We start from the raw sequence: 14,824 nt of genomic DNA, 5'->3' as shown, positions 1-14,824 counted from the left end.
TGAGACAGCTGGACTCCATCTGTCGCCAGCAGGCCCGGTGCCGTGTAAACCTCCCCATGATCAAAAAAACCAAAATTCCGCCAATGGCACCAGCCCCTGAGCCATGTGCTGATCAGGAGTGTTTTCCTGTTCTTTCAGTATTCTTCCCTGCCACTGCAGGGATTGAGGAAAACACTACCTGTGCTCCTGATCCTTCAACCAGTCGCCCCAGTGTCCTGAAGTCCCTTTTGATCGCTTCTGGACTTCTCTCTGGAACCTCATCACTGCCAGCCTGTATAACCAACAGTGGGTAGTAGTCAGAAGGCTGTACCAGACCAGGGAGTTTCCTAGTAATGCCTCTAACCCGGGCCTCAGGGAGGCAGGAGACTTCCCTGTGGGATGGGTCTGGTCAGCATATTGGGCCCTCTGTTCCCCTCAGAAGGGAATCGCCTACGACGATTACCCTCCTTTTTTTCTCTTAGCAGAGGCAGTCATAATGCGTGGGGCTGACTGCCTCACCCTAGGCAATCCCCTGGATGGACCTTCATCTACATCCTCATTTGCCTGGCCCTCAACTTCCAGGGCCCCATATCTGTTGTGTGAGGGCAACTGGGAAGGTGAGGGAGGCCGGGCGGGGGATCGCCTGTCACCCCGAGTAGGGGCCTGCTTCCATTCCCCCCTGTCACTTAGGTCCCCTCCTTCTGCCTGGTGGCAAGAGGGCCGGGGATCCTCTGCTTCTTATGGAGCCTCCATCTGCTGCCTTTGCCTCAGGGATGGTAGGGTGCGGCTCCACCAATCTATCTCCCACTCACACTTCCTGATACTCCTTAACCTTTGTCAGTTAAGTCCTGTCCATATGCAATACAACTTAGTGTTTCTGTGCCTCAAATGATGAAGGTGAATTTTAACCTGTAGATAAAAATAAAAAAATCAAGATTTTTGATCACCAAAGATGAAGTAAATATTACAACAGAGGATCCTTCCAGACCACCTGTCTAGTGTTCCTTTTCCTCTTTTGTTCAAGGGAAGGGAGGTCTAACAAAATTGTCTCCCTCCACTGACATCTGCTGCAGTGATGTGATTATATGGGAGGCTTGGCAGCTTCGTTCAGGTAGCTCAGACAATTTTTTATAAAAATATTAATAAGTAGATATCATGCTGTCACTTTTGATTTCTAGAGGGCTTTGGTTCTTAAATTGAGAGCTTCATAGATGGAGATTAGCACATGGAAGTCAATATACTGTGAATAATATAGTACCAATTATATTGCAGTAAGCAACCAAAGCATAAATAACTAGAGAGAGCCAACGTTTAGGGGGCAGGAGCTGTATGTGTTCCTGGATTCCATTTATAAGGGAGAATTACTCTGCATATGGGAATTTCTGGGAAATTTGGGAACTTCGGCTTCTGGGAAGCAGTTTAAGATCTAAGCAGGCTCGAAAGACTATATGTACAAAATAAGACTGTAATACTTCTTCAAAACTTTAGGCAGTGTCAGTTCTACTTTTCGCTTCTGCAACTGTAGTGCTTCAGTTTTATCTGAATTGAGTCTTGTCTCCATCCTAGTCTCATACATGGACCTATGTCCTCAGTCACAGCACAACGTATGGAGCTCAGTTACTAGGAAAGCAATTTTTCAGTAACACTATTAATGGCTTTTTAAGCATGTGACATTTAATTAAGAGCTCCAAACTTTCAAAGAAGTTGCAGTTTGTAATTCTGTAATGCTTTTGGAAATCAGACCTGCTGAAGTTTTAATAGGGAACCCAGCGCTGTCAACGGTAAGCATTTGTCAGTACTGTACTTTTCACGATACTGATCTGTCCATGTTTTTCATTGGACTGTTACTTTTTAAAAAGATAAATGTGTTATCGGAAGTATATTAGAAGGCTAATATGGCCTACTAAGCAGGTTAACAGTATCAAAGATAAATTATATTAATACAGTCTGAGTTCTTAAAACCCTCAGACTCTGCAATAAGCTGGATATAGCAATGGCTAGTACTAGTAGCAATAGTGTTGTAATTATTGTATTCCCTTTGGCTTATTTGGATGTGCAGTTTTATGTAATTTCCTGTCTCAGCAACTGTGTTATGGAGCATTTTTCTCTATCTTGAGATGTTGCTTTAGAGTCACTTTTAGTTCATTTCTTGGGTTTAATGAAAGGGAAACTTTTAAATAAGTATTTCTCCTTAACAACAAAGTAGGTAATCTTGATGTTATATCTTTAGGGATTATTCTGAAGAAGGAAGAGAAAGAAATGAAAAAAATAAATTTTCTAAATTTTAAGTGTATACCTTTTAACTTAAAAAAAAAAGTATCCCAAATACTACATTTAAAAGTGAAATTAAAAAAGCAGGAAATAAATTCTGTTTTGCCCAGTATCCCATGGAGGATGGGGAATATCTGTGGGAGAACTGTTCCTTCTCCAGTGAATTTGAAAACTTGTGGTGTATATAAAGTGTCAGTACTTGTGTATGATATCAGGAGTGTAGCAGTACAACACTATTTTTCTGTGATTTGTTTCTTAAGTTTCCCCATTGCTATTAATGTTCTTTCTTCTTTTTGGTTATACATCTCCTTTCTTCCCACTCCACTTCATTGGTTCTTTTTGACTTTTAAGCTCCAAAACATACTATTCTGGTACATAGCAAAGTTATATTCTTCTTGTTTTCTTTCTTTAGTATTTTTTACAAGTTAGATATGAATGACAACTTTCTTATTTTCAGCCTTTGTTATTGGTTTTGTGGTTTTTCTTTTAATATTTTGTATGTGATTCATAATAGGGAGGAAGTTGTTTCCAAGTCACACAAAGAATGGATTAAGAGTCTTGTTGGTTCTGTATAAAGAAAGCCTTTGCCTCAGGGATGGTCTGCCACAACATCCCTGTGTGTTATCTTTCAGCAGCCAGATTAAGAGATGAAAAAGTGAAACCTTAAGAGATGAAAAAGTGAAACCTTACTTGCATTGTTGCATTTACTTTTCTCCCAAACAAAATATTTCAGCTATTTTTCTAAACAAATGTCAGAAATATGTTGCTCCAAAGGGCATGATCTGAAATTTTACTGAACAATTAATCGGGTAGTTATATTGTTAGGAATGGTTTTTGCTAGCGTTAACATCACTATTGTTTATATTTTCTAAAAATAAAGAGAATCAGAGGTGGTTCAAATTTCAGTTGTTATTTACTCATTCACTTCCCCCATAGTTTTGAGTTATGATAAGTTTTAATTGTATGAAGCTTATTAAGACTTTCTAATTCTGGTAATTTCTGATACTTAACTTGCAACAAAGAAGCTGAAGGAAATATTAGCCTGTCTGAAGTCAGTGGGAGTTTGTATTTTTATTTCAGTAGGCTAGTATTCACAATGTCTGTTAACAAGTATTGTCTCGCTTCTTAAACTATAAGTTCATGTGTCTTTTGAATGTGTTCCTGATTTTGCTCCGGTTAGCTTTCAAAAATGGCCTTGCAAATTGTCTATTTTTTCAATATATCCATTTGTTTTGCCTATTTTTGTATTTCTCACAGTTCTGAAAGAAATAAAGATGTAAGAATGTCTCTATAAGAAATGATACCTTTATATAGCTTTAGCATGCCAAATATGATTAAATTTTGAAAAGCATCAATTAATAGATATTTTAAGCAACTTGATTAGTATTTTAAGCATTAAGAATATAAATATTAACATAGTTCTCCCAAATGAACAAAACCCCTTCCCATTAAACCATTATTTCGGTCCTCTTAATTGATACTTTTGGGAAACTTTGTTAGGAAGATAGCACTATTGCTGTATCCCATCCGGATCTTAGAATTAAATACATGATTGAGAGCTATTTTTCTGGCTTGAAAAATTAGGAATACAATATTATCAAGCATTATTTTTAAAGCTTTGGAATCATATTTTACCTATTATCTCTGTTGTACATTATATACTCTAGGAGGTAGACCAAAAGAGGGCTTTTATAGTGTTGTGAAAATACAGGTGGGTGATTTATCAACAAAAAAGAAAAAATTCCAACCATTCTTGTTTTCACAGAGGAAGATAAATACGGTCTTTACTCCAATTTGTTGTTCAAGTATTTTCTCGCAGAGGGAGTTGTCTGTGGACATGACTTGTTTGTTGCTTCTGCTAAAGAGCATCCTGACCACATCTTAAAGGTAAAGAAGAGTCATAACTTTTGACAAGTAAAGGTGTAATCTCTTGATGAATTTAAATACATTATAAAGTGTATATATTGTGTAGTAAGAAATTAATTAATCTTGGTGATTCATAAGAATGTTTTGGGAAGTGCATTTATACTAACCAGATTTGGGAATTAAATTTAGCTCGCTAGCCTTTTTCTGCAGACAATGGGGTAAGATCCTCCCAAGGCCAAATCAGGCTAGGAGCCTACTTATCCTTTTGATTATGGACGAAAACCAGACAGGCTAGCTGGCTTAGTTGAATGGTTTGAGTAAACCCAACTGTTTACAGTTTCCACCTGCCTATCAGGAAGAGTAGTTAAGCTGCTTCCAATATATTGTGGTGGAAACAGTGTACAACTTGTGTAGATATTTATTGTAGTTTCCTATAGAAAGAAAAATATTTAACATCTTTACAACTTCTTTTACATGTACTTTTCATTCTGACTGTCTTTTTTCTACTAGGAAATATGGTCAGCTTTGGATCAGGTCATATAGAAAGGTTCCTTTCAGACTTCGGTGAGCTCCTAATCAAACACTGATAGTTTCCATGATAAGGAAATTATATAAGGGAAAAAGCCTGATCAACACTGCAAAAAATGCTGAAGTGTGAGGATAATCTTACAAAATTTCATTAAATATTTTATGTCTTTCTAAGCCTGCTTTTTTCTAATATCAAAAGTAACATATAATTTACTGATTACTTCTGCATCAAGTGAAGTCTGGCTATTTCCTTAAGAGTCTTCGGAGACTGTTTCTGGACAAAATGATTACTTTTCTTTTTTCCTACCTAGTGATGGTAGATTCTATGCCTTATTTATTCAATATTATCTTCAGTATTCAGGAAAAAGTATATTCTTAATGAAATGATGTGATTTTGGTTATGAAAAATCTAATAATTTTTTTTTATGATCTTGACCCTAAGGAGGGTTCATTTAGGGGTGAAATTTCTATCATTTGTTCTTGTGGTTTAGAATAAAGCCTAAACAAATAGGTTAGAATTTGATTGTGAAGTACGAATTATATAAGAACATGCTATATTTTTAAATAATATTTGTTTTTAAATAACTGATAATCAAATCATTGACTCTCTGACCCTACAATACATGATCATTGTTTTTCTCATCAAAATTAAATTATTCAAATGAATATTTTTGTTGCATTGCATGAAAATTTCTTAAAATGGAATAATAACATACATTTTATTCTTCTTTCTTCTTTCATTTACTTTTGAATCAATTGTTTATAGCATGTCATATTTTTCCTAGCTTCTGTTCTTTATGCTTTTGCAAGTTAATCAACAGACATTGTTACATACATCTATTCTTCTTGTACCAGTTTGAGTTTGTGGTCAGTTAGTTCGATGTGACTTACTGAGCTCTGTTGTCTGATTTGCAATAAGTTTTCCTTCTTACTTTTCAGGGGTGGACACTAGGTAATAATACTGCATTCCTCTGTTGTAACTCTATAGTGTTGTTACTATAAGAGATTATAAATGGACGGACAATATTACTGCAGGAAAGTTGAGGAAAACATAATTTTGTCTTGTTTTCTTCCTCCATTTGTGTGTTTACATATCCAACAGTACTCTTGTCTATGCTTTTCTACTCTTACCTTGACTATTCAACACTTCCTTTGCTTAACAGACAAGGCACAGTAAAGTTGATTTCTCTGATTTGTATTGCTGTCTTGAAATTGCTTCAGTGAAGTAACCCTGTAATATGCTAGACGTTAAACTAGAAAATTACGTACTTTCACACTTGGAAAGCTTAGGCACTTCTTGAAATGCCAATATGTGTTACCTAAAAAACATTATTGTCTCACCTGGAAAAAGTCGATCTAAGACTGGCATTGGCCACAGTTAGGTCCCCAAATCACAGAGGTAGAGGAATTTTCCCTGTAACTGTCTCACTTGACTTTTAAAACAGAGGACCTTCAGGTGCTTCAAGAAGTCCTCTCCTGTTATAAAAATGAGCTGTTTGGGATTTGGATGTCTTCACCAAGTCAGGATTTTAATATAACATAACTGACGTGTCAGATATGCAAATAACATTGCATTTTATTTAATAACATTAGTAATTAATTTATTTTTGGTATCTGATTGGACTGTATTCTTTACTGGAAAGGCAACATAGATTTAGTACGTATCAACCCAAATTATACATTTTATGATTGTTTTTTGTTTTATAGAATTCAGGTATGGATTCAATATATTCTTTAGCTAGTATTCTAATTAACTGGTATTTTACATAAAGGCAATTCCTTAACTGCCTTATGTCCGTATTGTGTGGTCAATCTATTTTTATATTCAGTTCTCTGCTGAGATGCCATAATTGCCCTATTCTGATTTTATTATGTGATTGGAAGTTTCTTGAACCTATAACCAAGACAAATATTGCTGGTAGTAGGAAGGGGAAAAGACATTCTTATAGACCATAATTATCTTGAAATTGTGTATAACTAAAAGACAAGCAGAGGATAAAAAGCCCTGATCAGCTGCCTAAGATATATTATATTACTACCCACCAATTTATCCATCATCCTTTGAAAACATATTCATGCCTTTTGTAGTCAAAACTCCTTCAGGAAATTGGCATTAAGATGTAATGCTGAAAAATTATACACTTCTGGTAAAACGTACAGAACTCTATACATGGTGTTTTTTAGAAAGTGTTTTAAACATTTGAGAGCATTTCTGTTCAATCTATATTCTTCAACGAAAAGCAACTTTTTAGTATAAGGGCGTAAGAACTGGGAATAGTGTACAATATAAGAAATAGCATGGTATACTTCTGTGATCCATCATAAAATAAAACTGATTGCATTGGTAAATGGAAAACTAGTTTAATAATGAAATGACTGAAGGAAATATTGTATCTTAACATTCCATTTTCAGTACCATACCTTACTAAGTTTAGACTACAAATTATGAAAGGCTGTTACGTGCTCAAGCTTAAAAACAAAGAGAAACTAATAAAATAGGTGGGGTTTTTTCTTGTATCTATTTCCTTAACTTCACTGTGTTTAGTGGCTATATTTTTTTTATAATTCAGCATTCTGAAGTTAATGCCAGCTATTTTGAAGTTGCATATAGTGTATGTCTTTGAGAATGGAACATACAAATTTGAGTATATGGTTATATTTATTACAGAGAAAATCTTAACTTAAACACTGTTATGCTTTTTGTAAGAAACAGCAAGCAAAGGGTTTGAATATTTCCTTGAACACCACTGTAGCCAAAATTAGAAGAGGCTTGCATCCACTCCAAGTTAGGCTGGGTACCAAACTAACTTCTGGAAGCCATAAAAATACAGGAACTATATAACAGCTTAGTTCTTTACACCCATTCTCCTTGTTAGTGCCAAGATATGGTTCCAGTCTTAAAAAAAAAAAAATCTCTGTCTGTGGCGGCTGCATTTCTATATTTCTCACTTTTCCTGCTTCAGATTTGGCACTAAAATTGTAGAACTACCTAAACTGCCTATATAAGAATTTCTTTGCCTGAGTAATTATTTTATCTAGACCTTGGGGGGGAACTGATTCTCACAAGTTTTAATGAGAAAAAATTGAATTATATTTGCCAGTTATGAGCTCATCTTAACAATAAAGAGTGCTCTCTATTACGTTGCTTTTACCATGGAGCTTGTGCAAAGTTTGTCTCAAGAGGAAGACTTACTGGTCATTATACATTCTGGGAAACAGAAACCAGCATCCCCTGAAGCCCAACAATTTCCCTGTGGGATCCTGGCCATGTTACCTCAATGACCATTGCATTGGGAACCTGGAAGCCTGAGGGGGAAGAGTGGGAGCTCCAGAACTGCTTTCTAGAGCTGCACCTGTTCATCTGCTGTGGAAAAGTTGAAGAACACTTTGTGCGATTACTGCATTTTTATGGAATTTCTGTTTTCAAGCTGGAATTTTATTACAGGGTACTTACGGACTCCGTTGAGATTGCCTTTTGGAGGCTCTCTTACAAGAGAGGATAAAGAGCACATCCTTCAAGAAAAAAAGCTTACTTTGACATAGTCTATAAGCCTGCTGCTTATGTTGGGGATGCTTTTCCTACCTCTGCTATAGAGGATAGCCTTCTTAGAAGGAAATGCATTCCCCAAAATTCTACCCCCAATCAAGTCCTTTGAGGTTTCCCATACTAAGGCATGAAGCGGTATTTACCTTGCACATCTGGTGTCATTGTACTTCCAAGTTTGAAAATGAGCAATGTGCAAACAGTTTGCTCTCTGGAGTACTACACAGAAGATTCTCTTGAGTAGTAAAGCCCTTAGTGTGCCCATGTATCAGATACAGAGCTTCACTGTGTTTGCTGGACCTGAAGTCAAGTCAGTCAGGAGAAACCACACCAGTGGTCAGGGGAACCACAGTGAAAGGGAAAAATGCAGCATCACTTGGTGAGGAAGCTGGGAGGTGCATGTAGAGAAGTATAATAGTTTATTAGAAAACAATAGGGACAAGATTAAAAAACCTCCAGGAACAAGTTTTTAAAAATTCTTACCAAGCTGAAAAGATCTCTAAAACAAAAGTGAAAGTATATTTTAAATATGGCATTTTGCTTAAGTATGTCATTTGGAAAAGACTGAAAAAATTCCACCTCCAACAAGCTGGTTATACTGAGCAGACCTGAAGAACAGAAAGTGCACACTTACTCTTTTCCCACTGAAAAGATGAATGGATGAATGCAGAAGGAATCTAGTAAAATGTACTTTTGTTATTTCCAGGGTTATTTAAAAAACAACAACAATAAACAACCCACTGAGCTTCAGTGTTGTATTACTGTGTATGCAAACAACCTCTTGAAAGAAAGCGTAGCTGTCTGCATGGACTTTTTTATTCCAGCAAAGTACATTCAACCATGATGCTTACATTTTTCCCTCATAGATATGACTCTAAAGCATTGCTTTGTCAAAAGGAAGAATGCAAACCTGGAAGAAATGATCAGGTTGGTGACCAGGGCTTTCCAAGCTTCCATTTTCAGAGAGTGCTATTCTAAGTCCTTCCTGTCTCTTTGCTATCTGGTGTTGTGAAAGAAGCTGTGTATGAATGCAAGAGGTATTTTTTCTGTCATCTGTCATTTTTAGATGCTGCATAAAGACATTAAAAGCATAACAACTTGAAAGGTGAAAATATATACGCAAGCAGGGCTACATTCCTATTATCCTTTTTTTCCCAATGGTATTTTCAAAATACATGAGCTTGTTACAGTGATTCAGCTGCTGCATGCTGTTAAATGTTATCACTTAATACACAGAAATCCAGTTACAGTTACAGCACTAGTGAACTTTCCTACCACCTTTTATCTCTCTTTCTGAAGTAAAGATAGCCTTGTGGCACAAAGACTAGGGTTGAAGCTAACCCTGGCAGCTGTCTCAGAGTTTGAAAGTTCCTTTGAAAAATCTAATTTCTTTATTATATAGCTCTTGTTCATCCATTTACTTTTCTTGCTCGCATGTTGGGTAAATGGAATAGCTATTTTACATTTTTCTGTATTGAAATGCAAATATTTTAATTATATTGTAATATAATTTTCTGCATTACAAAATTGTGTTATATACTTGACAGAAAAGTTGTGTGGGTGTGAAAGAGGATGCTGGAAAAAAATAATCACTTCTGTTTAAAAAGAATGAAATCCTTTTAAGCAGTACCCACGCTGAGAACTCTCTAAAGTGTAAAGCTTAGTCTTTGTCAAAAGTTCAGACCAATCTAATAAAAAGATTTTCCAGAACCAGAGGAAATAAATGTTTGGCTTAAATTTCAGGTTTCCTATCTACCAATCCTTGGCTGTTTATTAGGATATTTTCTTTCATTATCTTAGGAATGAAATTATGTTTGTTTTAAGCACAGATCTTACTTAGCTGATTAAATGTACCATAAAAGTAGTAGCTTTAAAAAACCAAATGTTTAGGCTTCAGTGTTCACAAATAACTATTTTACAAATCTAGTTGGTAACTTCGTAGAATTTACATGTTCAATTAGTGAACTGTTGCTTACAGTGCTTATCTCTAAAGGTGTTCATGAATAACATTGTTATTACTAAATCTGTTTAGGCCAGTGCGTTATACACTGCAGCATAGTTTACAGAATTTTAGACAAGGGCACTCTCATTTTTAGTTAGTTTCTTCACATTACTTGTTTTAGTATGTCGTTCTCTTTTTTGTTGTATTTGTCTTTTACTTACTTAAGCATCATGAACTGATTCAGAAAAAGATGAAATAAAAAAAAAAATCATCTAATTTTCTCGTATGCATTCCTGGGTTTCAATGTTGTGAAATGGAGCCATAGTGCAAGGAAGTTAGAGCAAAGAGTTCTATGACTTGACTGCAGGGTTTACTTCTGTGTATGTGAAGTAGAGAATACATTCTCATGGGTTAAAAAAAAAATACCCCTTAGAGTACTTTCAATTAACCTTTTTTATTTCATAAAACAGAGGAATATTACTCCCCTTTTCTCTTCACACAATTCTGATTTATCTTGGGTTGACATCATTTGGTCTTTTTGAATGTCAAAGAAAAATTTCCGTAGAACAGCCTTACCTAGAGGTGGATATAAATTGTTGTACAAGGGCCACTGAAAGGAGAAAAATTCTGTATCCAGTCATTTGTGTTCTTTAACAATAGACCTTGTCTTCACAAGTGTTTACAATCAAAACAGAATCCTCCCCCCTTTTGGGAGTAGGATCCTTTAAACTGACATTTATATAATACATTATTGAAAAGAAAATATTTACCCTTCCTGACTTACCATCTGGTGTCCTTTAAATACTAAAAATTAACATAATGAAAAAGAGCCTTAAATTCATGTGAGTTTAAACTATTTAAATATCGTTGCAATTAGAGAACAACAGTGAATCGTACTCCCTTTAATATTTTTTTATTTCATGTTTCTTTAATCATACCTGTGATGATACTGCACTGCAAAATAGTTGCATAAAACCATGTGAACAACATATTTATTGATACATAAATAGATAATGTTTTAAATTCTTAAGTACTATTAATTATACAGTTATTGAAACCCATAAGGATCAAAGGTTTTTATATAAGAGGGATTTCACATACAGCTTGGATTATGTTGCTAAATAATAGCACAGTAGTACTTCTTTAGCATTGTAAAATAGCTTAGAGAGGAGTATGATGCCTATAGTTGGTGTAATGCATTGGTAATTAAGAGGGTGTGAGGTTAAGCTTCATTAACTGCTGTGGGATTGTATCTTGGATTTTATTATCCCCTAGAGAACGTAAGAAGTGAGAGAGGTCAAACTGTTAGAATCTGATTTTGCTTCGTGCATCTGCCAAAACAAGGCAAGCAAAGTAATGTGGCAGCAAACACAGAAGGACCTGGATTGCTAGCAGTTATGGGTTGTACATCGTTTTATTGCAAAAATAAAAGATTTATTAATGAAATAAATTATTTCATGTTTGCAATAAAACCTTCATAAACTTAGTCTGTAAGAAGCAAAACTCTTTTAATTGCATTGTCATTTAGTATTAGTGCTTTAGAAAACCTTTTTTTTTCCAAATTTATTTTTTATTTTACAACGTAGCAACAAACTTCCCTCTCTCTTTTTCGCTTCGTGCTACATCTCACTCTAGACACAGATGAATGCCCCAACCAAAGCGCACTTAATAACTTTAGCACTTGTCTGCCTTTTTGTGTATTCATGCTGCATAGCAAAGACTTGTATTTTAGTTGACCCCAAGAAATGCTGGATATTTTCTTTTTTTTATTTTAACTGATGCACTGCTACATGCTTTGTTTTTTTTATATACCTTATGAGAGATTTGTCTTTTTTTAGCCTGGGAGAATGTAACAGTTCTCAGGAGCTGACATACTTATGCCACAAAATTGTCAGTGCCAAAGCTTTTCAAAGCTATATGATGTGGGAGCTGAGATATTTTTAAGAAGAAATACATTAAATAGAGATATTACAGGCTGATAAATCAACTCGCCTTTTCTCAGTCTTTCATTTAAATAACAAACACTTTTATTTCCAAATTCTGGATGAAATTTTGGAAGTAACTTTTTTAAACATTTTAATAATCTTGTAGTCTTCTGAAATTCTGATTTTGATTCTAAAAATATACATTTATTTAATCCTAAATAGGCTCACAATTCCAAATACTTTTTAAATTCTGATAATTTCAGCAGAATTTAGGTGCTTTTTATACACAATAGAGAAGTACAGTTCTCGAATAATGATTTAATAAGACTGCTGGAAACTAGTGTCTTTGTTTCTCAATTTGTAATGAATCTAGGAGAAAGGGAGTTTTGCTAAAGCCCTGATCTTGAATCTCCCACACACAGATATTTTGAGGAAAAGCCCAGGCTTAGCCATCTTTAAATGTCACCCGTAGAAACCGTGCCCTCCACTGCTCCCTGTATGTGTTCTGCTGTGTAGTTTTCAGTTCAATTTTTGTATAGCTGTGCCAGAAGAAGCCCGTGTTCTGTGGCTAGTTTGGCTGTTGGTCTGCTTCATCCTTTCCATAACTCTTTTATTTTTTTCTTCTATTTTTAAGAACAATCTGAGAACTGATGAATGCTTTGTAATTCTCAGACTATAATGAAACCTTTCATGACACTGAAGATTTGTGAATTATGTATCCAACCAGCCAGCCTTTATCTTTGAGAATATACCTGTGTTATGACAACTGGAGGCTTTTTCTCACTTAGGTGCTCTGTTTCACTTGGGCATGGTCAGGTTTGAAAAGAGCTATTTCCTTGAAAAAAAGAATAGCATTTAATTTGCAGTGTCAGAAGAGGGGGAAGCCTTTTATTCCAGTTCTAGTTATCATGAAGATCAAAAGAGGATATGAATATAAAAAGAAATGTCTGGATCATTTCAATATTTTCAATATTGCCCATAAAGAATGTTTCTATAACTGCGTTCTGTGTCTGTAATTCTCCCCAGTCCTAAACCTACTAACAATTTTAAGCTCTCTCCCTTTCCAAATGTACTTATACAATGATCTAGTTAAAAGACTTCTGAAAATTATGGACTGGGATATATGAATCAGTACATCCTAAGGAAAAACAACATTAGCGATCACCTATGTATTCTGTTTAGTCTTTTATCAGGCTAATGAACGCATGCATGTTGGCTTCTAGTCAACATAGACATACCTTCAAACAGCAACTGCATGTTTTGCCTCTCTTTCATACAGTTTAGTGTAAATGGGAGAGAAACAAGGGTAAGCAGAAGCTGGGTTAATAGTGATAAAGTTAGGACGTAAATGTGGAGGTAAACAATCTTTATTAGTTCTGTTCATTAATCTTTATCTAAAATGTGTTCAAATTACAGATGTACTCAGACCATGAATAGGATAGGAGGGTTTTTTCCTATTTGTGCTTAAGTACATCACCTTGGAATGTGTTTAAGCGAGTTACTATACCAGGTGGAGCTCAAGCAATTGGTCTTCAAAATACCAGTCAGCTCCAAAAGCAGACCACCTTTTCTGGATTGCAGCTGAATTATGTACAAAGCCTACTAAAAGACCATAAAGTTCACAACCACCACATGCAAGAATATGATTCAGGATATGTTTGCTTTAGAGTACAGTGTTTGTTGGGATAGAAAATTATATGGCTGTGAGACCTAGTAGACCCAGAAATGTCTTAAATCTCGGTGCATCATGTGAACATGTTTCTTGCACAGGGACAAGAACGTGGTACATCTGAGAAACATATTCTTCAGCTAAGCGTGGTAGTTATTAGGTAAATGCATTTTGGAAAAGCAACTGAGGAAATAAGAGTTGCTCTTGGTATGAGGGAGTTCTTCAAGTGCTCCTGGGGGCAGCAAGGGACAAGACAGCATAAAACAGACCTAAGCTGATGCTTATACTAACTGCCATGGTACTGAGTCACAGGTTTTCTCATGTTCTTTGTATGAATTTAGTCATGCTTAAACAATCATAACGTTAGAAGTTTTTTACTATGTCAGAATAAAATCTCTTTATTATGTCAGAAGCTAAAAGTAAACTATATTGGCAAAAAAGGCTATTTCAGATGGATACTTAGATAGGTTTTCATCTCTGGCAGCCAACATCTTTATCAGCTTCAGGTGAAACCATTTTTCCTTTATATCTTAATCTGCTTCATTCTTAGCAGCAGTTAAGGCATACCACGGTGCTTAACTGTGTTGCACTGATAGTGTGTCTGTCTCCGATTGTTTTGGATGGAGCTTCTTGGGTGCCAACAGCTAGTATTTGTAATGTCTCCCTTCCATATAGTGCCATGTAAGAAAGTTTTGTTCTGTGTCTGACTGCAAGGCAGGAACTTTTTTCAGTGTTACGTGAGGGCATTGAAGTAGCTTGTACTTTATCAGTGATACTTGGAGAACCTCTCACTCCTTATTGTTTTAACCTCTGTTCTGTTTTAGTGTAAAATACAGTCTCTGTGTAAAACATACATTATGTGTGATTATATAAAAGCAAATGTATATAGCTAAATGTCCCCGTCTCAAATTTGTCTTTGCCAGTTATTATATAATAACAGTGAATGGCTGTGTAGCGTTTAGCTGCCTGCCGTGTTAAACCACAACACAGTAGTAGTACAAGTGACAGGCATTTGCAGTGATTCTAGAGGAGAAAAATATTAAATAGCTTTAAGAAAATATTGGTGCTGTTTTTCTATTTCCTAGCAGTAAAGGTGAATG

The 14,824-nt window shown here is 35.4% G+C and overlaps 1 protein-coding gene across 1 annotated transcript in view; it reads left to right on the top strand.

Annotated features, from left to right (window-relative positions):
• The window catches only part of ELP4 (elongator acetyltransferase complex subunit 4), a 154,819-nt gene that overhangs the window by 15,243 nt on the left and 124,752 nt on the right, over positions 1-14,824 (top strand). The window contains exon 4 of the mRNA XM_009334580.1: positions 4,016-4,137. Within this exon, the coding sequence (XP_009332855.1) occupies positions 4,016-4,137 (122 nt within the window). The remainder of the gene's footprint in view (positions 1-4,015; positions 4,138-14,824) is intronic.

This window comes from Pygoscelis adeliae, unplaced genomic scaffold (assembly GCF_000699105.1).
Source record: "Pygoscelis adeliae isolate BGI_AS28 unplaced genomic scaffold, ASM69910v1 Scaffold171, whole genome shotgun sequence".
NCBI classification, from domain to species: domain Eukaryota; kingdom Metazoa; phylum Chordata; class Aves; order Sphenisciformes; family Spheniscidae; genus Pygoscelis; species Pygoscelis adeliae.
Note: the sequence above shows the minus strand (reverse complement) of the source record. Positions and strands in the feature narration are given on the sequence as shown.